At 36.7% G+C, this 26,055-nt stretch overlaps 2 protein-coding genes across 3 annotated transcripts in view; one reads left to right on the top strand and one right to left on the bottom strand.

The window, feature by feature from the left end:
• stk26 (serine/threonine protein kinase 26) overlaps positions 1-10,532 on the bottom strand; it is a 30,643-nt gene extending 20,111 nt beyond the window's left edge. For both annotated transcript variants that reach the window (XM_042400490.1, XM_042400489.1), the window contains exon 1: positions 10,201-10,532. In XM_042400490.1, the coding sequence (XP_042256424.1) occupies positions 10,201-10,221 (21 nt within the window). In that variant the 5' untranslated portion in view covers positions 10,222-10,532. The remainder of the gene's footprint in view (positions 1-10,200) is intronic.
• Positions 10,533-15,118: 4,586 nt separating this feature from the next.
• On the top strand, positions 15,119-25,766 carry zgc:77880 (zf-DHHC domain-containing protein). Its single transcript, XM_042400491.1, has 9 exons — positions 15,119-15,247; positions 17,488-17,576; positions 17,682-17,755; positions 19,841-19,953; positions 20,063-20,124; positions 21,237-21,360; positions 21,470-21,542; positions 22,048-22,213; positions 22,304-25,766. Exons 1-9 carry the CDS (start codon positions 15,123-15,125, stop codon positions 22,393-22,395), a joined length of 918 nt encoding a protein of 305 aa, XP_042256425.1. The 5' UTR covers positions 15,119-15,122; the 3' UTR covers positions 22,396-25,766.
• The last annotated feature ends 289 nt before the right edge of the window (positions 25,767-26,055 follow it).

Raw genomic sequence — 26,055 nt, forward strand, 5'->3', positions numbered from 1 at the left:
TTTTTAAAAAAATCAGGTCTTTTTATCTGTCAGGAACTTCATAACAGTAATTCATACATTCATTTCATCCCGGTTAGATTAGTGCAATACACTCTTCTCATGCCTTCCCCAACAACACCTAAATAAACTTCAGCTTATTCAAAATGTCACAACCAGACTCATCTGACTCACATCACACTGCATATTTGTAGAGCAAAAATCTTTTATCTAAGTTCCCAGGATAACTCAAGAGAAGCACTTTTTCTCCAAAAATGATTCTAAATCCTTCAGTGGTTGAAATTCTTGAGAGTTTTTGGAGTTAACAGCATAAACACCAAAACACATAAACATGAAATAAGTAAACACAACAGACTGTACTTGGAAGAGAGATTATATAAACTTGAGAGGTTATACTTTGACCTGAAAGAAGGAAGTTAAATATTCAATGCTGGCTTAACCATTACAGACCATGTGAGCTGTTTTGTTGACATAGATAAATTCTGTATTTCTACACAGAAACGTAACACAAGACCGTCATCTCTCACTGTTAAAAAACAGTTTCAGTTAATGCTTCACTGTAGGTTAAATAATGTTTAAAAAACTGTCTGGGAACACGCAGTCTGGGAATTTTAATTTTAGCTTATCAGTTACAGCCATTCAAGGAAAATTACATGAATGCAAATAAACCGACTTTCTAGATTTTAAAAAGGTGTTTCATGTTAATGTTTAACCAAAGCCACAATGTCAAGAGTGTGCTTTGATTATGTTGCTCATTCTGATAAATCCTTGGCAGTTTGGCCACAAAAGTCCCAGTTCTAATGCCGCTGCCTTTAAGGAAGTCCACTGGAAAATCATTACTTAAATACAAATCATGTGTGAAGCTGAGAACTCACTGAGAAAGCTTTTTTGGAGTTTCTTCACTGTACATCCATTAACCTGAACAAATTGTTGGATAGTTAATCCAACTGGATGAAGAGTCTGAGCCATGCCAGTGTGCTGCTTAGTACATAATGGATAGGGGTGTAATGGTACGTGTATTCATCCCGAACCGTCACGGTATGGATGTTATGGTTCGGTGCGTGCAGTCGTGCAAAGAGTGACCCAAACAATTACTGTCAAAATAGTTTAATAATCCACTTAGTCCAAAGTGCAGAACAATAATTCTAGAGTACGTTTTGGCAGTGCATCACTTAGCTATAGCATGCTAATGGTTGTACGCTAGCTGGCTTAGCCAAGGTAGCCTGGTTACCCTGTAGTGTCGCTGCCGTCAGATTGACAAACGAGAGACCCGTAACATTGGCGGAGTGCAACACTATTATTAATATATGCTCCGTTATCTCCATAGTGAAATGACACAATTTCTCGCTGTCCCACTCTCACCTCTCCATGATGGTCGGCTTCTCACTTGAAGCCGTTCAGAACAACGATCAAAACATTTGATTTCTGACGTGATCAGACGGCATGTCGTAAGAACCAGTTCTGAGAGAGAAAAATGTAGTTAAAGTATTGCAGTTAAAGTAGTGGTTTGGTCCCTCTGACTGATATATTATTATATATGACATCATTAGATTATTAATAGTGAAGCATCAGCGTTAGAGCAGCATGATACTGTTGTAGCTGCTGGAGGTGGAGCTAGTTTCAACAACTTTATTTACAGTTAGACCATAAAATGAGCATACAACAGCTATCAGCAGGTGTCCTGACTCCTTGCAGGAAACAGAAAGGTTGCTTTCTTTTTCCACTGAAGCCTACTAAAATGTTTGAGAAATAGTTTCCACTGAAGCACAAATAAACTGCCTGAGCAACAGTTTCGCTCAATGAGCTATTGTTGGATGTTAGCATTTTCCAAAATAAAAGACTAAAATGTGATTTTCTACCTCTCTTTTTTTCCCTGCTGTACCAAAATCGTACAGAATTGTGACCACAAAACCGAGGTACATACCGAACCGTGAATTTTGTCTACAGTTGTGTACCCTAATTGTAGCAAAGGTGGGGAAATCAGCATCAGGTGGCGGAGATGCTGTGGTAAACTTAGATTTCATCTGTGCTGGCAGACAGAAAACATGACCTCTTCCATTTGGATTCAGCCACGTCACTTTTTTTGAACTGATAATCATGCAAAGATATTCTAGTAGAGCCCAAGATTAAAAATATAGACCTGGACATGTGCATGATCCGTCCCCTTTAAACGTTCAGGTTACTTCTTTGGCAACTCGACTTATATAAATAGTCACACTTTCTGTAAAAAAATACCTTTTTTAACTTTCAGAAGGTAGGTCAAATTTTCCATCCAGTAACTTTCCTGAACAATTTCAAGCCACAAGCAAAATCTTTGTCAAGTCTGTGTACTCTGTGTATAGTGTCATCAATGTTCCCAACATACGTTACAGCACATTTTATATGACGTTAGACTAAGCTTAAACAAAGACAGAAGATTTAAATATTACAGAGGAGGAACAAGAATTAACAGCAGTAAATGGACGCACACCTGAGTTTTACAGCTGTACTGTAGGTTAAATGGTGATAAGGGTAACACTGGTGATAAGAGGTGGATTGAGGTCAAAGCTGCGTAGATAGAAAGAACAAAGAGAGAGGCAGAGCTGGGTTTTAGAGGTCGGTGAACTCTGCCTGGTCCGTCAAACATGCAAACATTCAGCGGCCCAGGAAAACTTGGACAAGGCTATGGAAACAGTGTGTGTGAGGGACTAAGTGAGAAGCAGAGTGAGAGAGAGAGAGAGAGAGCGAGAGATCCATGTTTTTACTAACAAGTGGTGTCCAAATATCCAAACAAAAAAGCTGTATGAGTGTCTATGTATTATAGGTCAAAGGTCACAGCTGCTGGAGGAGGAAGTACAAACCCAGCATTCTCAAAAATGACCTTTGCAGAGACGCATCATGTGAAAATCTCACCACGCTTTCGTATATTTCCTGTTTCTTTTAAACTAAACTCAAAAAACATGATTTGTTGAGTCATCCAACAAGTTTTCCAAACACACTGAAGGACATTAAAACTGGTTGATTTTTAAAAAGATAAACTCCTCAAACATAGCCGCAATATTTTATCGTTACTAGCGCTAATACCTGAGTTTCTGTACCAATTCCAAAAAAAATCTTTCAACACCTTAATTTACCTTTACATACAAAACACACCTGATTGGCTACTTACATGTTTACACACAGCGGTTAAAATGTAAATACACCCTGAGGCTTTATGCCAAGTAATTGCGTCAATTGATAATGATGACTGTCGTAACAATGGTGATAATGGTTGTTGTTGTTGTATTTTAATTGTACACTTTGTACACTCACCGTTACAATATACTGTATGTAACTGTCTTGTGTGTCATTGGTACGTTTTTTTATGATTATCATTTCGACATGATCTTATTTTTATTCATTACTTCCTTATTTGGAGGGAGGATTATGACTCACATCAAAAAATTGGACAGTGAAGGAACCAAGAAATCCTGCAAACTTTGGATCACTTGTACTGCATGTAATTTATTAGTAAATTCAGTTATTTAGAAAATTAAGTGAGTGAGTGGAAAAATAATGATAAAAGGGGTTAGGGTTAACCCCTAGGTAACCCTAACCATAACCCTAACCTAAATAAATAAAACATTAAAGAGAGATACACAGTACAGTACAGTATATGCCAACCATTACAATGCAACTATTTCTAATATGCTAGAAAACACATGCTGAAATGAGAAATATAACAGGAACTATCTTAGTACTAAAAAAGTACCAAGTAAACAGATTAAGAATCTGACTGAGTCAATGCTGATGTTTAAGATTTTTATACGTGATACAACAGATACATTTTGGTCAGTTCTCAAAAATACTCTGCCACCCTAATCTGGAAAACTTGCCAAGTGGTTTCCAAAGTCGCTATGAGAACCAAAACAGCTACACAATGAGCTACAAAGCTCTGTAACGCCGAGGGGAGCCACAGAGTCACTGATAATTCTCTGTAGGTTCATCTTTATAAACATGAAATATTCAGCTCACAGTTTTCTTTGGATATTTTAGGTTCCTGTTATGATCTGAGGGTTTGACAAAAAGACAACAATCCCCTATAGACCTGAAAATAACCTCATACATCTTCCCTCTTAAATAAACAATAAAACATATGTAAACAAAACCAGTGTTCTGCTATGATTCACACCACAGAAAAACTGACTCACCAACCACAGCTAAAACTGAAGAGTGGTTGGTTGGTGGTTGCAGCTAATTAATAATCTCGCCCAGATACACACATGCAAGCGAAGCGTCTCTTTTAAGTTTCAGTCTGGAGGAGGCTGTGATTATATCAGGACGGGAGGCCTGACTGTGAGAACTGGCTCTCTGAAAAAGGTGCAGCCATAGAAAAATTACAGAGAGCAGAAGAAGAAGGACACTCCCTGGTGTTTGAACAGGGCCACCTCTCTGTCGGCACGCCTGCAGATGGTTTCCACTCCGCTAAACTGTGTCCCGTACCTGTTCACATCATCAGAGTGATTCACGGCAGGAAGGTTCACAGCACAAGTGTGCAGGCAAGTTCAGCTGAAACTTAAAGAGCTGATCTCCTGAAGAACTTTAAGTTGACAAGAAAAACAGGAAGTCTTATTTTCTGTTTTTGTACATCAAGAATTGCAGCTTTTAGCACTTCAGCACTGACGCTTAAGGAAGTGAAGTTTAAAATCAAGATTCTCTGCTGTATTAAAGTTATTTTTTTTAGCTTTCCACTCATGAAATGCCATTGAACGTCTTGACTTGGACAGAGACAAATATGACAAGGCTTTAATGGTCTTTGTCTTGATGTTGTTGTCTTCGTCAGAGAGGAAATAATAAACCTGACATAGCGCCAAACTAACAATCATTTGATAAGGTGTCGTTATAAACGTGTGAATCACTCAAAGGATTTCCCTTAAAAACAACCAGTACGTCATCCATCAATTAAACAATAAAAAAAACCGTATAAAATCGGCATCATATCAGTTGTTAACGACGCTGACACGGATTTTAATCGAGAGACACAAAGGAGCAGCTGATTGAGTTTCACAACGACAAGAAGCAAAGTTCAGTTTCATTATCATTGATAAAAACATCGCATTTTTGTTTCGTTGCTTCTAAACAGCGTTTGTGTTGTTGTAGATAAAGAAAACTAAAAATAAATCAAATATCTCTGAAATGACAGTTCTGTATGAAGTAAAACGGCTTATATTTATGACCACATAGCCAAAAACCAAAGATATTAATTTAACATCATATAAATCAATTAAAAACAAAGGGCAAATCCTACTTTTTGAGAAACTATGGTTTAAATATGGGGTATAACAAGGCATATTTTTAGGCAGTCTCTCCTGAAAGTGACTGAAATGTTTGTGTCAAGAATGTAAAAAAAAAAAAGAAAGAAAGAAAGAAAGAAAGCTTGAGAGAGAAGCTCAAACCCTTCCTCCTTTCTCACCACTGCACAGCTGGCCAATCACGGTGTGAAATGGGTGCTCCTGAAAGTGGGTGTTGCCGTTCTGAAAGTTACTGCACAGCTCCACGAATGTTCAATGTCAAAGATACTGAGTTGAAGTGTTGACGTTTCATTTTTCTCTTTGTAAAAGTTTGTGTATATCTACTTTCTGAAGATCTTTCCAGCTCTATATTTATATTCTGAGGCTTTACTGGAATTTTTGCATGATTTACAGTCCCAAAAAACTCCTTATTTATCTTGTACTGACCCTTTGTGCAGCCCCTCAGTTCAGCCTCTGTCTAATTTTCCTAAAAAAAACAATGTACAGACTCATACTAAAAATAATCGCTCTTAGTCATCACTTGTGACCCACTAGCAGTGTGTGACGCTGTATTTATCTGCCTGTATTTTCTTATTATGTTGTTCAGGATGCTTCTGGGCGTCAACAGACCTCTCTCAGACATGCTGCTCTCTCAGGATCAAATTAGTCACTAGAGGACAACTGAACAACTAAACAATAACGACACTGATCACTGAAGTGTGTTAAATTCTTCTGACATAAGTGAAAGTAGTCTGTATTTCAGGCTAGGCCGGCCGCCTCCTCCTCCGCTATAATACGCTGTGGGAATCCCTGAAAGAGTTGATACAAAGACATGTGCCCGAGGCAGCAAATGTTACAGCTGAACAATTAACTTATTATTCGAAACAGACTGTAAAAGCATTGTAAATAATGGAGTCAGCTGTCGAACTTACGTAATAGCGGTTCTATTCCGAAAATACTTGAAGCTTAATTATCTGCTTTATGTATTTTTTTTTTTTTTTTTTTTGCTAACAGGGTGTGAAAACCAGTATAAAGTGTCCGTGATAAGCTGCTAACCCACAAAAACATCAGCTGTCTGCTGCTGGTTGAGCTTTAGGAAAGATTTTCTAAGTGCTGGGATTTCACAACAGCACATCCATTGATATGAGGAAGGAAAAACTGAGGCGGTTCAGAGGTCTAAAGGTACGTGTGTGTGTAACTGTGACGTCCTGGAGTCCACAGAGCTCTTCTGTCTCCAGATGCACAAATTAATACAACTAGGCAGACGTTATGTAACTGGACGGTAACTTGAAAGAGCATAAGGGTTTTCATTAAGGCATTAACAGCACTAAGGCTGCAATTATTTTATAATCTAACAGACTGTGTTAGATTGACTGATTAGTGTACAGATTTTTAAAAAAATCTAGAGCTGAAACAATTATTTTCATTAGTTAAGGGTAAATAGCAGAAAACAAAAAAGTGATGCCATCAAATCTCTTTGTATTGTTGGACCAACAGTCTGAAACCAAATTTGCCATCATATAAGACCAAAAAAGCTGCAAATACTTGCAGTTGAGATGCTGGAAGGGCAAATGTATTAGTAATCAGTTGCTTATTACACATCCACCTGATGAATTTAAGTCCAAAATTCACTCTCTTTTAGCTCTGTTTTTGGTCTCCACCAGCTCTTGAGGGAAATATCTGGCTCTTTAGCTGCTAAATGCTCTGCTATGTTCACCAGCTAGTCTACAGCTAACTGTTTTATAGCCTTTTTATGCAGGACAGGTAGTGTACAGTGGGTGTTTAAAGCCTTTTCAATGAAACAGCTGCCTGTTGCTGTAAAGTTGTGGGTTATAAAAACCAAAACAATGAGCTGAAAGATGCTAAAACGCTGCATAAAGCTGACCGAAGCAATCGCTCTCACTTTACACGTCATCATTTGATTTATTGTTGATGTTGCAAGTAACGATTATTTTCATTATCAATTAATGTGTGGATTATTTTCTCGATTAATCGATTAGTCAGTCTATAAAATGGTGAAAAATGTCAATCACTGTTTCCTAAAGCCCAAGATGAAACCTAAAATGTCTTGTTTTGACCCGACCAACAGTCTACAACTCAAAGATATTCATCTTACTATCATAGACGACTAAAGAAACCAGAAAATATTCACGTTTAAGAAGCTAAAACGAGAGAAGCTGAGTATATTTTAATAAACAATGACACAAAACACTTCATTGATTATCAAAATAGTTGGTAATTTTTTGACTAATGGATTGAGTAATCATTGCAGCTTTAAGTTACCAGAGAATATTTAGACCAACAGACAAATAGTTGAAAATATCTATTTGATTTATAACTGAATGAAAAAACTAAAATATATTTTTAAATTATCTTTAACTTCTCTTCATTTGTTATTTATTTATTCTATTATTTTTTTCTTGTAAGTTTATGTGGCGGTTAGACAGAAGAGATTTGTTTATTGTTGAAACCGTCGGGTGATTTGTACATCAACATTCCTGTCTGTCATTGTTTGTTTGCTTATGCTCCAATGAACAATCACCAATAAATTGTTCAAACTACAAAAAAAACAACTAAACTAACAACTAATGTTTTAAATGATTGATATTTTTGCTGGAAAAATCATCTCAAATATAAAACTTCTGTCAATCCATAAATCAAATTGCGTCTGCGTTACACAACAACATCCCACTACGCATCATCAATCTTCTTGGCAGCTACGACACATATTCCTGTCAGCCGTTGTGTTGGAGCCGCTGCTGCCGTGTGTCAGGTGCGTGTTGTCTTAAACAGCTCGTGACACCACTTCCGCCCCCGCCCACCTGGGGACGGGAGAGCAGGCAGAGCGAACAAGCGAACGAGCGAGCGAGCTGACAGCCAGGCAGCCTACAGGTCCCACAGGTAGACACACCTGAGAGCCGGACAAACAGGAGGCAGAATGGAGGCTTATTACTCACCTTACACACCTTTTCAAGTGGCAGTGACACAGTTTATCTACTGGTTTACCTTCAATAATCCATGACAAATACAATCCTATAATATATTTTATGGGTTATCATATAAATGGTGTTAAATCAGGTGTTTGGAACAGAATAAAAGACATTAAAACAATGTAAAGCCACTATCAAGCGACACAGACACAATACTAGAGCTGGAACAAATGGTAGATTGCAACTTTTTTCATTATAAATTAATAATTTGAGTCATTTTCTGATCAAAAATTACTAAACTATTATGGTTCCAGCTTCTCCAATGTGAGGATTTGCTGCTTTTCTCTGTTTTATATAATTATAAACTAAATATCTAGAGTTTTTGGATTAGTTGTTGGACAAAATAAGACATCTCTCTTGGACTCTGTGGTTTTCACTATTTTCTAATGTTTAATAGACCAAACGGTTAACTGAAAAATGAAGATGATCCTTACTTGTAGCCCTAAACAATATATGTTACCATAATAGTGTCTCTATGACACTATTATGGTAACATATATTGCAGACACACATTGGTCCCTGTGTGTATAGTCCTATTATAGCCCACATCATAAAGCAGATAACGACACTGAGCTAATAATATGTTTCATATGAATTAACAGACACACTGAGTCATTGAGGGGAATATGCTGTTACATGAATATTCAAATGACACAAAAAGTCACACAGAAAAGGCAGTTTTAGGGATATTATAAGCACCCCAAAGTGCTAAAAGGTGACTGCAAGGTTATTTAAACTCAGTATAGAGTACCAAAGTCACATTATAGTGACATCATGGGAGATTTAAACAGGTAAGGCCACAATAAACTCATTGATGAGTAGCACTATCACAATAGAAGTCATTACATGTATACTAAAGGGAAATCATAAGAGATATAAACTCCATCAGGTCATCATAAATTCAAATTAGAGCACCAAAGTCTCCTTATAAGTCACTATTGGAATATTTTTAGGACGTCTTGAGATAAATAAACACCACATCAACTACAGAGTACAAAAGTCATATTATAGTGACATCATGAGAGATTTAAATGCCTACGGCCACAATAAACTCAATAAAGAGCACCAGCATCACAATAGAAGTCATTATAAGTATCTTAAAGGGATATCACGACAAATATAAACTCCACTGAGGTCACTACAAATTCAATTTAGAATAGCAAAGCCACTTTATAAGTCACTATAAGAATATTTTAACACCATATGATCACTACTAACTCAATATGGAGTACCAAAGTCACATTAGAAGCCAACAGGAGTATTACAGGGACATCCTATGCAGAATAAACGCCATAATAACTCAGTTTAGAGTATCAAAGTTTCATATTAAGACTCTACAGGAATATTATAAGAACATATTGAGAGACGTAAGCACCATGTTAACTCAATATGGAGTACCAAAGTCACATTATAAGCCAATAGGATGATTGTAGGGACATCCTATGAGATATAAACACCATAAGATGTGTGTAAACTTAGTTAAGAGTACCAAAGTTTCATTATAAGTCTCTATAGAAATAATATAAAGATATATTAAAAGATTTTAACAACATAATGTCACTATTAACTCAATACGGAGAAGCAAAGACACACGTTACAAGACACTGAAGGAGCATTTTAATAATATTATGTGTCATAATTTCACTATAAACTCAATACAGAGCACCACAGGGACACTAAAGTCACTTTATTGTGACATGTTTACGCTGCTTTAGCAACGTTACACAGACTTTTCTTCAAACTGGGTGCGGAGACCGAAGGCGGATCATTGAATTAAGTGTTCCTGGATGTTTTTTAGATCACATAAACACCGGCTAATGTGATTAAAATATATAGAAAATGGCCTGTTGTTGGACGATGCCGCCTCCACTGTTGATAAACTGGTTTAGTTTGCTCGTATGGACGCTTAAAAAACACCAAACAAAGCGTCAAACAGTCACCACCGCGTCCACCTTTACACTTACCTGCATACCAGGAACTTCCATGGTTACTTCGAAGTATGAACGCCCTTTTCCTCCTCCAGGTTTGTCTGTTTTCTTCTTCTTCTTCTTTGAGTCTAGCTTTCTTTTAATTCCTCTTTGAGCTTCACCTCCACAAGAACAACAACAACAACAAGGGGGAAAAAAAAAACAACAAAACTTCCCCCCCTTCAAAAAAAGCAGGTAGTAAATGTAAGAAATGGAGAAATGTATCCGATAGAAAAGGCGGTTTGTTTGCAGACAGCAGCTGCTGAAAAGAAATGAACAAACTACAAAACACACACACACACACACACACGTCCTGCTGTGAGAGTCTGCAGCAAAAAAAAAAAGAAAAAAAAAAAAAAGTGTTGAGCAAACGAGGAGGATGACGAGCTGGTTACTGCCCACTGCAAGGGAGGAGCGACATGTCAGCTTCATGCATGAGGATGTCTACTGCCACCTTCCGCTGTGACTGTAACACTGTCTGCTTCCTTCTTTCTACTGTATTTACTATGTTCAAACACTGTGCACACATGTGTTCATTCACAGATGATCCTGCTGCCTCTAATAATGTACAAATCTGTGGTTTAGTTTTACGCAAATCAATTTGTAATGTGTTTTGTATGCAGAGGTTGAAATTAACCAAGTACATTTACTTAAGTATGGTACTTAAGTACAGTTTTGAGGTGCTTGTACTTTACTGAAGTGTTATCATTTAATGCTACTTTATACTTCCACTCCATTACATTTCAGAGGGAAATATTGTACTTTCTACTCCACTACATTTATTTGACAGCTTTAGTTATTTTTCAGGTGAAGATTTGACACAATAGATAATATACCAAGCTTTTAAAATACAACACATTGTTAAAGATGAAACCAGTGGTTTCCAACCTTTTTGGCTTTTGACGTCTTACAAAAAGCAGTGTGTAGTCGGGGTCACATTTCAGATGTCTATGAGTTGTTAACAGCTCCACCAAATAGTGATTTTTCCCTCTAAACTTCTCACAAGCTTTCATTTCAATAAATGTTCAAATGATCCAATATTTCAGCAAAAATCAAAGATTAGAGAAAAAGTCCAAAAAACTGAAAACTTCTTCTTTCCTCTCCCATTAATCATCTCGCGACCCCTCAGATTTATCTGCTGACCCTTTGGAGGGGCCCGACCCCTAGGTTGGGAACCACTGGACTAAACAAGCTAACTGTATATAAAGTAGTTCAAATATTTGAATAGTAACATGCTGCTCTAACACTGATGCATCAGTATTAATAATCTAATGATGTCATACAGTATATAATAATACATAAGTCAGAGAGACAAAACAAATACTTCCACTTTAATACTTTAGGTACATTTTACTCCTAATACTTATGTACTTTTACTTAAGTAGATTCTTTCATGCAGGACTTTTACTTGTAATGAAGTATTTTTACATTGTTGTATTGGTACTTTTACTTAAGTAAAGGATCTGAATACGTCTCCCTCCACTGTCTGTGTGTGTTTCGCCTTTTGTTGAAGCAACAAACAGCATCAATAGCATGTGATATTGTTGTCCAATGCAATTATTATTATGTTATTTGATGTTGTGGGTACATAGAGACACAATTACTACAACATTCAGTTGTAGAAAGTGCTCTGAACTATCTCCTAACTTTCATTTTACAATTTTATCAGTCAGAATTTTTTTTTATCATAAAGCTCCGAACACGTTAAAGTTATTACAGCAGTGTGTCGTATGAAAAAACGATGAAGCATGAGCCTTCTAATAGGCTGTGACATCTCATCTGAGATTCCACCTCCCTCTAACAGTGCGCTTTATCCTGCAGAGAGCGAATTATTGTCCTCCTATCTCATCCATCTCGCTTACGCAAATGAGTGTCTTAATTTGGTTAGTGGCAGCGTCATGTGCACTGTAAAACCAAATAAGTTCAAAATACTCAAAACTTTTGTCTCAACTGATCACTTAAGGAAATTAACTGTAATAATTTTATGAAGTACATGTGAAATGAAAAAAATATGTTTAGTTAACTTAATTTTTTTTTTTTTTTTTTTTTACAATTTTATTGAATTTTTATACATGTAATTACAATAATACCAGTAGATTAAAGGGCAAACATAAGATCAAATAGCCACTGGTAAAATGGATTAGTATAAATATAATATATACAGAATGAATAATGAGAGATGTGAAAAATAAAGAAATAGGTTGGTGCACATACAGAGGCTACTTCTTAACCTGCATACATGTTAAACACACTTACATACACTGCAGATCATCTTATGGCTTAATGAATGTGCAAAAAAGGAAAGAAAAAGGCCATTATGGGGACAACAAACCAGCAGTAAGACCTGTAAGTACTCAGACTTTAAAAATGTTTAATCTATCTAAACTTAAATATAATACTTGCACTTTTTAATCTTTATATACATTATATATAAAATTAAATTGATTCAACGATGCTTAATAAAGGTAAATTCCTCATCCTTAACTCAGTGAATTTAATTGTACACAACTTACAGCCTGGGGGAAGTCTACTCAAAAGGTTTTGTTGTGCTAAACTCAAACACAGATGGAAACCTAATCAATAGAATCACAACTAATCGCCTGAACGATTCACAAGATGTCAAATTTTCAGTTGTAATGCACATAAATATGAATACAATGGCATTTCACACTGACGCACATTCCCAACATCGGGCTGAAAACAGGAAAGGCAGATTTCACACGGAGCTGAAATGCTACGTTGATTGTAGGAAAATGAATCAGCATCTATTCTTCTATTCCTCTTTTTTCTATTCTATTCTTTTTCTTTTCTGCTTTGTTTTTTCTTTGTAGTTTTTTGCCTTTCTTTTTCCTTTGTTTTCCTTTGTTTTGTCTTTACTCTTTTGTTTTTTCCTTTTCCTTTTTTTGCTTTGTTTTTTCCTTTTTTGCTTTGTTTTTGTTTCTTTTGTTTTTCCTTCCAGTAGTCTAATAGTCTACTGAAAATGATTCACTGTAGATCAAAGAGCTGCAATGGTTAGTGGATTAATTGCCATTTCAATAACAGATTCATCGTTTTGAGTCATTTTTTTAAGAAGGAAAGTCCCAAATTCCCTGATTCCACCTTCTCAGATGTGAATATTCTCTGGTTTCTTTAGTATTTTATGACAGTAAACAGGTCAATGCTGCAGTTTTCAGACCTCATCAGCGTGTCATGTGATCAGGTACAGTGAAGAGAGAGATTTTTCCTCAGTTGTTCTTCTCACTCTTTATTATTCCACAACTTCTTATTCCACATTCTGTATGTTTTTTTTGGGACCTTTTCAACTGCTGCATACTTTGTGCTAGAAAAACCATGCAATGTGACTCCAGTGCACTTTAATATTATAAGAATGTCAGAGCTGCAACCCCTTTTTTTGTGCAATTAAAAGTCTAAATATGAAAACTGATCTTAGCTCAGTGCATAGCATTGGTGTCTTACATATATGAGGTTGTAGGTTCAATCCCACCTGAAGGCAATGTTAGTCTTGGTAGAATTTCAATACTATTCAGCTTTCAGCATTCACATGTGATTTCTTCACAAATTGCATTTTCTATATCATCTAGCTATTCTATATCATAAAGGCTACATGTACTCAATGTATTTGGTAGAAGAAGCCAAAAAGGAAGAAGAGAATTTGAAAGTCAAATGAAAACATATTTGTGGCTCATGTCACCTTCACATGCAGCTCGTAAAATTGGATATCCAGGTTTTGTACTTTTGTACATTTATAAAGAGATTATTCTTTATGTCATACTTTCTCTAACTACATTTTTTTTGACATACTGGAAATGACATGCCAATGAAAAGCACTTTTACATCATTGTTAGAGTCACCTGTCAATAAAGTAGATTTTTTTTTCAAAGCGTTTTGGGCTTCTAATAACTTTTTCTTGTTATTAGAAGCCCAAAAGTATAAAATTTCAGTGTTGCTGAGTAAAAAAAAATGAATAAAAAGAAAAAATATTTAAAAAAATTATTAAATTAAATGTTAATAGGGGTTTATTTGGTTGTATTATGTTCTGTCATAAAACAACATACATGTATCATACAAACAATTAGCTTTGGTGAGGACATGGGTAAACCAAAACAAAACAAAACAAAACAAACTATAAATAGCATGTAATAAGGAAGTACTAGACTAAATATTATTATTTTCAAAGATCTCAGAGAAGATATTGTAAAATCTTCTCATCAAGACCTGTGGATTATAGCTCCACTTTGTGCTTCTTGTGTATTATCATCAACTGAGTCACAGAGCTAAACAAACATTTTTCTGAAAAATACATCCCTGATAATATTTGAAAATTTAACAATATTTACCACTTGTTTTTAGCTATTTTTAAAACTCTTTCCAGAATCCTCAAAGAATCGTTGAACTATTTGGACAACTGCTGCACAATAAAAACAATATTTTGAAACCTGTTTGTTTATATTAATATTATTTCAAATTATTTAATATTTGCCTTGTTTTTTTTTTTCCTTTTTCTTTCTGAATAAAATGAGCAAGGAGATATGTCATTCCTCGCCACCATCTTAATGAACTTTTATTTATTGTGCAGCAATTTTCTTTTTTTATCCAGATGTTTAGAAGAGTCTTTGAAGATTCTGCTAGAAATACTATACTTTCAAAACAAAACTGAACAAATGTCATGGTTTTAAAAATGTTTTGGGGGGATTATTACTATTATTATTATAAAAAAACAGATTGGGCAAGATTATTTTGATTATCCTGGAAATAGTCATTGATGTTGTAATTTTTTAAAAATTATTATTTTAATTTGGGTGAACTGGCCCTTTAAAAATGAATGTATTTTTTTTCCGACGGTCCTGGAAGGCAACGTCAGGTTTGTCAAGTGACGTCACCCGGAAGCGGGGGATAGGGGGGGCGGAGCCCGGCAGAAGATGGCTTCCTTACGCTGTAGGCGGGACCCCTGCGGCGTTATCTGTCTGATTTTAACTTATTTCAGCGTGTTTTACGCGGACTACGTGGTCATACAGTATGTCCTCATCCCCGCCTACTCGGACAGGTCGGTACTTTGTGTTTTTATATCGTTTAAACCGTTAAAAAAAACCGACATGGCGTCAGCAGCTCTCCGCTGTCTCCATTCATCTGACAGCAGCATCCTGACGCTGTTTCCTCCTCTGCTCCGATTAAAAAAAGAAAAACGTGTTTCTCTGACAGAAACATACACTTAGATATCTTCTCTATATGTTTGTGGCAGTTATGTACCGAGATGGTGCAACAGGACGTGTGTTTATGTTGTTGTTGTTGTTGTTTGTTTACTAGCTGAGGCTGTTGATCCGCACCAAAACACTCAGTCAGCTGTTTGTTTGTCACTGATACATTTACAGATTAAACACAGATGACATCAGAGATAGAAAACACTTCATGTGACTTTTTTGTATTTAATGTATATATATATGTTATTGCTAGTTTTTCTCACTAATCTTACTAAAGGTTCTCTTTCTTTTTAGCTTGTTATTAGCTTGTTTTGCTCTGCCATGGTATTTATTATTATAGTTTATTAATAATCAATTAACTGTTTAAGTCACTGATGTAGAACATTGTCAAACATTTGCTGGCTACAGCCTCTGAAATGTGAGGATCAGCTGTTTTTGTGTTTTATACCACTGTAATTAAAGCTGCAACGATTAGTCGATTAATTGATTAGTCAATTGACAAAAAATTAATCTGCAACTATTTTTGACAATTGTATAACTGTTTGTCACTTTTTTAAGCATAAATGCCAAAACTTCTCTGGTTTCTGCCTCTCAGATCTGAAGTTTGATGCTTTTTTTTGGTCGTACATGACAGTAAACTGAATATTTTGGGGTTTTGGACTGTTGGTTGGACTGTAAAAGATATTTGAAGACGTCACCTTGGACTGTGGGAAGTTATAATGTTTCTGATTAATTGATTAATCAAAAAAAATATCAGCAGATTAATTGATAATAGCAATAATCATTTCAGCCCTATTTGTAATCAACATAAGGAATGAATATTCTGGGTTTTGGATTCTTGATTGGATGTCACCGTACGTTCTGGGAAATTGTGATGGTTTTGATGTTATTTTAAAAAATTAATTGGTTAATTGACAGAAATAATCAACAGAATAATTGATAAAGAAAATGATTGTTGCAGTGCTAATATGAACACAAGATGTATGTGTAAGACTGCAACTAATGATTACTTTCATTATTGATTCATCTGGTGATTATTTTCTCAATTAATGATTCTGTCTATAAAATGTACAAGAATGTGTGTATAACTTGTCATTGACGACGTCTTCAAATGTCTTGTTTTATACGACCAACAGTCCAAAACCCAAAGATATTCAGTTTACTGTCAAGTATGACAAAGAAAAGCCTCAACTCCTCACATGTGAGAGGCTGAAACCATCAAATCTTTGGGAATTTTGCTTAAAAAATGACTAAAAGGATTACTCGATTATGAAAATAGTTGCCAGATAATCGTCGCAGCTCTAAATATGTGTTTATTGAGCCATAATAACGTCACCAAATCAATAAAAGTCTTTCATTTCTGTGTCTAAGAACTTCCAGGATCTCAGAACCTTCATGTTATTGCTATAATGAGAAATAATGTTCAGAATCAGTAACCAGTAGCTTATACTGGTTCCAACTCATAAAGAGCTAATGGAGACATACCTTACTATACAGCTATTACTGATAGATGTAATTTAAACAGTGATATTTAAGGCTGCAAATAATGATTATGAAATATTTTCATTATCTTCTAATCTGCAAATCATTTTCTCAATTAAACGATTAATCGTTAAGTCTATAAAACATCAGATCACATCTCAGTATCATCGTTAAATATCTCGATTTGTCCGTCAAACAGTCCAAAACCCTAAAATATTCAATTTAATGTAAGACGGAGAACCGAGAGTCATAAAATGTTTTGTGTTTTAGCTTAAAAAAAAATACTTCAAAAACTATTTAATTATCAAAATAGTTGGCGATTTAATTTTCTTTTGATTGACGGGTTGATTAATCGTTACAGCTTTATTGATTTAATATGATACAGAAACAGTTCGTAGAAAAATAACAAGACAAGAATGACGGTTTTAAGCTAAAAAAAAATGTTTGATTTCCAAAAGAAGGTCTCATAGTTTACAGTTTATCATCATGTAAGTAAAGATTGACGGTGTTGTGTTTATTAATTCTAACTAAGGAATATGTGTAGCTTTTAATTGTTGTTTTTTTGGGATAATAAACATGTTTTTCTTCTCTACCTGTCTGACAGTGTGTGGTGTACTCTACATGGATCAGTGTTCAACCTGATTCTGCTGCTGCTGCTGGCCTGCCACTCCAAAGCCGTCTTCTCAGACCCCGGTCAGTAACTTTTTTATTCTTATTTATTATTATATATTTGATTCATCCTGTGTGTTTCACGTGTTTGTGTGTGTTGTTGTTGTTGTTGTTGTTGTTGTTGTTCAGGTATGGTGCCTCTTCCCGATACAGCCATAGACTTCTCAGACCTTCGCTCCCAGTCGTCTCGGATGAACGAGCGGGTGAGTCGCGATTAAAGTTCACATCCTGTTTTTTTTTTTTGTTGCTCTTCTTTATATCTAAAACCTTTTTCTCACTGATTACACAAAATGTAGCTCTTAATTTCACTGCTGAGCCAAGTGTTTATTGTCCAAAATATGTCCAAAATGTGTCAAAACAGCTAAAATATTCAGAAAAACTTTATCGGACCTCAAAGTACTACATCCACTGGAGCTCCGCAGGTTGGAGGTGTGTGTTTTCCTCTCTGGAATCATGACAATTGCTATTTTTCTCTTCTCACAAACTCGCTAATAATAATAATAATTATGTACGGAGCTAAAAAAAGATGCTAATAATAGAGAGGGAGTATTAGGGAGAATGTGGCCTCTCTGTGATAGTAACTATATTATTAACAACTGTGTATTTATCTCAGGTTCACTCTGTATTTACATCTTAACAGCTGTACTCATGTCTGCTGTGTGGCCTGTTATTATGAACACATGAGCTTAATGACAGATGTCTGTAGTACAGTGTGAGAACTGTGTCCAGTGTTGGGAAATGACATATGACTCCACTCAACAACTCAGCTGGAAAACGGGAAACTTTGTCTGTTTTTGATGTCTAACTTTGTGCAGTGGAAAAATATCAGTTATCAATAAGTTTATGTCCTCATCCTGTGTTTTCCTTCTGTGGTTTTAAACACAAACTCTTATTTGTGCACTAAATAAGTGAATGAGTTCAAATTCAAAGAGAGCTTTTTGGTAACCAGCGTAGTGTTTTTAGTCGGGGATGCATGATATTATCTGCACGTCATCAGTATCGGCCGATATAAGCTCTAAAATGAAATATCGGTATCGGCCCGAAAGGAACATTTTCTGCTGATTATGAGAGGCCGATTGTTGCCATCTCCTCCGCTGCCTGACTGTGCTTCCCTCCACGGACTGTTTCACCCTGACGGTCCCGGTGTTAGCTGGGAGGCTAGCTGGGAGGCTAGCTGGGAGGCTAGCTGGGAGGCTAGCTGGCTGTGCTTCCCTCCGGTCATGCTGCGGCTATCGCTCCGCTAGCCTCTCAGCTAACGTTAGCCCCGGCTCTCTGTGTGGATCCAACTGGAGCCCCGAGCTGCTATGTTCGGCTGCACAGATAGGAAACACCTCAGCTGACAGGATGTATCACTCTGTTTGGAAAAAAAATCTTCTTCTTTTTGGTTTATAACGGCGGTTGGCAACCAGTGTCTTAGATGCATTACCGCCACCTTCTGCTCCGGAGTGTGGACCAGATATTTAATCCAACACATTAATCCTGTCTGTCTGATAAACTCAATGAAAACTCTACTGCTCCACCAACTTGGCAGGTTCATTTAAGGCTTCCTAAGTTCTTCCTTCATATATTGTCTTTCTTGATCATATTTAGTACAATCTAAGCTTGCATGTATAAAAGGTGCAGATATCGGTATCAACATCGGTAATCGGCCACAATGAGTTGGAAATATCGGCATATTGGATATCGGCAAAAAATCCAATATCGTGCATCCCTATTTTTAGTGGTGTTGAAATAATTAGTAGATTAATAAAACAATAATAACAATAAGTCTTTGAATTCATAATATATCCACTTATTATGTTCAATATAAATAATTATTCACAGGTTCCTGCCTCTCAAATGTGATGATTTCTTTGCTTTTCTCTGTTTTAAGCTGAATATCTTTGGACTGTTGGAAGGACAAACAGTCATTTTGATGACTTAACTTTGGAAAATATAAAAAAAGTTAAAGAAAAACGATGGAACAACATAAAACTCAAATAATCCAACATCATAAGACAGAAGATCAATTTTGCTTTGCTTCTAAGCACAACTTATGAGACGAACACAACTCTTGCACGCTGTTTAATGCACTAAGCTGCAGCTATTTTAATGCAATATATAGTTTGATAAGTATAACTGTGTCTTGCATCATAAAAACATGTCAACTTGTATAAAAACAGTAAGTCTGATGATGTTCTACACAGTCTCTATGATGTCTGGAAGTCAGATGTCGGGATATTTGTTGTTAAATGGCTCTCAGGTGTGTTATTGGTGACTCTTCTTACCTGCTGTCCTGCTGCCTGCAGGGCTGTGAGGGTTGGACGGTGTGCAGTCGCTGCGAAACCTACAGACCTCCCAGAGCGCATCACTGCCGCGTCTGCCAGAGGTGTATCCGCCGCATGGACCATCACTGTCCCTGGTGAGATCTCACCAGCGTCTGTCTCTCAAACTCTTCTCTCCTCTTTGTCACCGTCCTCATCCTCAGGTTATTGTCTAATTTGTGTTTCTGTGTGTGTGTTTTTTTTAAGGATCAATAACTGTGTTGGAGAGTTAAACCAGAAGTATTTCATCCAGTTTCTTTTCTACACAGGTGAGTGCAAATACTACATCACATCATACATGAGTCAAACCACCTGAAACTACAGTGTATCACCACCAACCATAACAATTACTGCTACTGTTTCTGCTGCTGCTAATATCATGATTACTAGTAGATTCACCACCAAATCACAATGATTACTACTGATAGTAATGCAGAATCAGCTGTCATGATAAAATAACACTGTTTGTAGTGGTCAGCTGCTTCTACGACTAAGATTTAGAGCAGATGTTTTTAAACTCTGAGGTCACAGAGTCAAATCTTAATGCACAGACATGATATATATATTTTTAGATTCAGTGTGACTTAAACTTCCCGAATAAGATATCATCGTCTCCGATGTGCTTTGTGAATTAACATCCATAAATCTGTGTAGAAATCATAGAAAAAAGACACTCCCTGTATCTCCAGAACTTGCCTGAGAATCATCATGTTTTTACGTTTTCTTCAGTATCAAAGTAGTCCAGCGATAGTCGTCTCTACGTCCATCATTAAATTTCAAACAGGAAGTGATAATAGCTAATTTGGCATGTTTTTAAAGTTGCCTGTTCAAAAATGTTAACAAATACAGACTAGAGAAAAAAAGATCTCAAGTTGTCGTCCACAGCTAACTCACTGAATTCATGGCAACGTTGTACTTCCTATTTACATCCCCCCAAAGCATTATGGGAACTGTAGTTCCAAAACTGAGAGTATATGGGATCGATAGTAAAGATGGGACAGATTCTCATGGTTGCGACTTGCGAGAAAAGTCTGAGTTTCTCAGTCGTAATTATGACTTGGAAGTTGGTGTGGATGCTTTTCACAAGTCAAGAATCTCGTAATTACGAAAACTTCAATATGACGTGAACGCGGCACGATTATCCCCCAAATCAAAGTAAGACAAAGAACAAAGAATAATAATACTCTTATATAATAACTCTCCTTTATACATTTATATACAGATACTTTCTCTGTGTGGAAAACCAGTGGACATACAGACAAAAACCCCTCAATATTCACAATTTTAAATCGGCCTGGGGGGACGCAGACTCTAAACACAAACCTGTGTGCTACCTTTTTAAATACAGTATTTTATATTCTTTGGCCTTTAACATTGGCAGGTATGGCCAGTCTGTACTCCATGGTGCTGGTGGTGTCGGCCTGGGTGTGGCGGATAAGGAACGAGAGAGAAGGCGATGCAGAAAAGGAAGAAGGAGAAGAGACGCCCAGCAAGCACCTGATAGTGTGAGTCGTCCGCAGAGTGAACACAGGGATTTTCAGATTGACGGTGTGGCTCTATTGTGGTGTTTTTTCAACTAGGTGTTATATTATTTTATTACTTTCTCTCTCTCAGTGCTCACTACATCATCCTCCTGGTGGAGTCGGTGTTGTTTGGCGTGTTTGTCATGGTCATCTTCTACGATCAGGTAAACAAAGACACGTTCAGATCTGTGACGGTAAACTGAATATCTTTGGGTTGTCAAAATAAGACATTTGAGGACGTCATTTTGGGAAAAGGCGATCAACATTTCTCACCATTTTCTGACCCAAATGACTAATCGATTAATTTAGAAAATAATCAATAATGAAAGTAATGGTTAGTTGCCTTCCTACACCTGACATCACCTCTAGATAACTCCATAATCACCAGTAAAGTTAGATGGTCAAACATCATCATGAACTCATCAAAGACATCAGTTTTTGTCGCCATTTTTTGTCAACATTCGATAATTGTACAGAGTGAAAGAATCACAGAAACCTTAAAGCTTAAGACTGTTTATGGAGGTTTGTCAAAAGGCCTTCTGGGAAAAATAAGTGCAGGGATACTCAACATCACTCTTATAATAGATACAACAGGAGAATTTTAAGGGTACATTTGGCTTTAAAAAAGACAAAAATCTTAAATATAGTTTCTCTTTCCGTCCCTACTAGTTGGTCTCCATAATCACAGACGAGACTCCGATTGAACAGATGAGGAACAGGCTGATGATAAAGGACAAAGGTTCTTCATCGTCCTCCTCGTCCTCGCAGCTGCCTCACCACCCAACGCACACCCGCAAGCCAAAGCTGGCGTTGCTGCGGGAGGTGTTCGGAAGAGGTGCGTTTGCGTTCGTCATGAACATCTTTTAAATGTCATTCAACTGAGTCGACGAATCGTTTTAGCGTTAATCTCTCTCTCTCTCTCCAGGTTCGGTCTTTTGCTGGCTACTTCCTCTCCACTCCAACCCTCCGTCGGTCGGCGGCATCACCTACTCCGCCCTGCCCGACTACGACGTCTGACCTTTTGACCTGTGAGAGCGAGACGAAGCGAGGAAAGGATGACGAGAAAGGTTTTTTTTTTTTTTTTTTTTTTGTGCGTATTTGAATTTTCTGCCTAACTACGATGTCTTATCTTTGGACCTGAGAGATGAGGAGGAAGGAGGACGAAGGCCGAGATGGGATGAATGAACATGAATGAGTGTATGTGTGTATTAGATGGATGGATGGATGGATGAATGATTGAATAATGAGTGTGTGTAGGGGGAGGTTTTCTCCCCAGGACCTAAAAAAAGTTCAGCCTCAAACCCTACACTCATGAAAATATATTTCCTGTCGTGAAGGAAAAGCACTGACGGTCCCCGTTTTGTCCCGAGCTGTAGTCTAACTACCGGCTTTCTTTGATTATTTTGACACATGTGGAAGTTTTGACGCCCTGTGGACACCGAGGTTTGACAGATGCGGGTTTTGCAAGGCCAATGAGGACGGCTTTTCACTAAAGCTGCTGATAAATTTGACTATTTATGAATTTTTGAAATATCTTTGCATGATCAGTTTGAAAAATACTCCTCGTTTAGAGTCAGTTTGATCGACCCACTTATCAGTCTAACCTCAGTGTATTTTTGTACGTTTGTGTGTTCGAGGGAGTCGACTTCTTGCCAGTATTCTTGCTAACGGATGTTTTAGCACACAAACGTTCTCTCATAAGTTTCTCTAAACTGAGTTTCTGTATGTAAAGGAGGTAAAAGGGCAGCGGCCTGGGGTCAACTTCCTGTTTCATCATGTGTTTTTTTTTTTTTTTTAAACCTTCAACCCCTGAATGAAAACTGATCCAAACTGGCCTCGCGGTTGTTGAACTGTGAAAACAAACGTTGCCCTAAAATTTGTTAATGAATTATGTTTGAAGATTATGATATTTTTTCCTCCACAGAATCAAATTCTGTTACATCTTTTTCTTTTAGGATCCTGGTTAATGTCCAAGTCGAGCTTTAAATAATTACTAGAAATGCTCTGATATGTTTGTTTTTTTTAAGGCTGATACCAAAATCTGATGTTTTCCCATCCATATTATACATTTTTGAGGAGCAAAAACAAGTCAAGCTTTAATTTTCTTGAGGTAATTGATTATTTATAGTGCAAACATTGACTTAAAAAATAATCTCAGACACTACATGGCCAAAAGTATGTGGACAACCAAACATTACACCGACATATGATGGTCGAACATGTGATTCTAAAACCACAGGCATGAATCTGCTGCGATAACAGTAACATAACTCTTCTGGGAAAGCTTGTCAAAAGATGTTGTAGCTGTACCTCCACACCTTACAAAAACATTTCTTTATGTATCTGGCTTTGTGTGTAGGGGCATTAACATGTTGAAGCAGGAAAGAGATGAATACAAACAGTTGACACAAAGCTGGAAGCACACTTTTGTCTAAAATATTATTGTATGCTGTAGCATTAAGATTTCCCATCACTTGAACTTAAGTAACCAAGCTCAAACCACTAATAACAGACCGAACGTCCACATACTTTTGGTCAAACAGAGTATTTATGCATCTCTAATGAGTTCTGATTGTTAATGAAAATCCAAAACCTCAAACCAAACACCAAAATACACTGTAGGTCAATGTATTTTTCTATCATCAATTTATTTTTATTCTTAAATCGACCACTCGAGCTCAAGATATCAATTTTACCACGACACCAACACTATTTGATATCCAAAATCACACTTTTTTAAACAATATCATGAAATTACATTTGTACAATTCACTAACATTTTCTTTTTTTTTATGTTTTAAAACAAACTAACTACTTGTCCTCCATAACATCCTGTGAATTAATATTCCAAAAACTAATAATATAAGATACTGTATGTTGGGATTTGGATGCGCTGCCTTGGGATTCATAAGAAAACAGGAAATGGAGAATGTCTGTAAAGAGATTCCTCTTTTTTTGTGTTTTGTTTTGTGTTTTTTTTCCTCATTCCTGTGGTTATATTTTGAAGTACAAAAAAGGTTTGACGTGCTACTAAACTAAACTGTGTAACACTTACAGATTTACACAACTACTACACACACACACACACACACGTACACACATATTCAAACAGGGTGTGATTTGAGATATAAAGCAATGAGGGTGCTGGAAAAAGGACAAATATTGTTTACCGTCATCCTAACGAGATGAAAATAATATTTTGTCATTCATTCCTCATCAGATCACCCCAACACACACATACACACACATACACACAGAGTACAACACTCAGTATTCTGCTATATCTCAGTGAAGGGATGACTCTTAACTTATTTATTGTTTCTAACTATTCAGTGGAGTTAACTCTACCAATAACTGTGTATTTTTATGTGAAGGGTGAAGTTGCCTCTCTACAGTGATCTGGGTTTAGATTCGCTGCTTTCTTGACGATTGTTCAAACGTTTTTGAAGTGTAATCTCGCCTCCATGTATTAAAACAACAGTTCGATAGACATTGGTGACGACGTCGGTGTCTTTGGTCACAGCTCAGGCAACATTTTACTTCCCGTAGGAACAGTTATAAAATAGCTGGTGTTTAGTGAAACTAAACTATGTGACTGTGAGGTTTAATCTAAACCTACAGCTAATTTCACCCAAACTTTCATTTCATATGTTTATATATTACCTCAGATTTACAGTTCGACACTGTTGTAGCTAATATAGAAGCTAGCACATCTATAAGTTCTCAAAGGCTCATGTGAGAATCCAGAGAGTCAGTAAGAGCTGCCTTTTGCTCCGATTGGCTTCTTTATCACACATTTCCTGACACAATTACCTCCAGACCTTCAGTGTCAAAGCTGGAGGTGTGGTTACACCAGTATTAGCTTATCCTCGCCTCCCGTAGTGATGTCCCTACCTCACGTTTTACTTTCCTTCAGTTGAACCAGTGCTGATGGAGGGTTAAGCTGGTTCTATAGCTGTGCATCTAGGGGTTACGGCATAGCTTCAGTCGCTACGCATGTAGCCTCCTCAGCAGCTCTGCCGATACCATGTGGAGACCACAAGAACTATGATCGGTCAGCTTTGGCTGCCTGTGTTTTCTCCTACAAGTTTCAGCAGGCACGTTCAGCAAAGACATCTCCGTTACAAAACCCTCTGCTCTGTAGTGAATTAAACAATGTAAACATGGCGACGACATAGAATGGTCTCATATACAGCAATTAAACAAGATGGACACCCTTGGTGGTGCCATTAAACCCTTGTGTCAAGTGTAAATCCGGCGTTAGTGCTAACATAGAAACCACCTTTGAAGAAGAAAAAAAACTTGTATTCAGTGTTTAAACTATGAGACGATTAATCAATTAGTAGATGACAGAAAATTAATTGACAATAATTTTGATAATAAATTAGTTCTTTGTTATTTATTAAGCAAACAGGCCAAACATTCACTGATTCCATCATTTTAAATATGCACAATTGCTGCTTTTTGCTGTTTTGAATCATTTAAAATGGATTTTGGTTTGGCAAAATAAGAAATTTAACCCTTTCATGCGTGAATTATGATATCCTCAGTCAGGATTTTTTTAGGCATGAAACAAAATATTTGAACTTTGTTTTTTTCAAACACACATTTTTCAAGGAGTTTGTCCAACTTAGTGGACAGATGATTAATTGTCATTTTCTCCCAACATAAAATCAA

Source organism: Thunnus maccoyii, chromosome 22 (assembly GCF_910596095.1).
Source record: "Thunnus maccoyii chromosome 22, fThuMac1.1, whole genome shotgun sequence".
NCBI classification, from domain to species: domain Eukaryota; kingdom Metazoa; phylum Chordata; class Actinopteri; order Scombriformes; family Scombridae; genus Thunnus; species Thunnus maccoyii.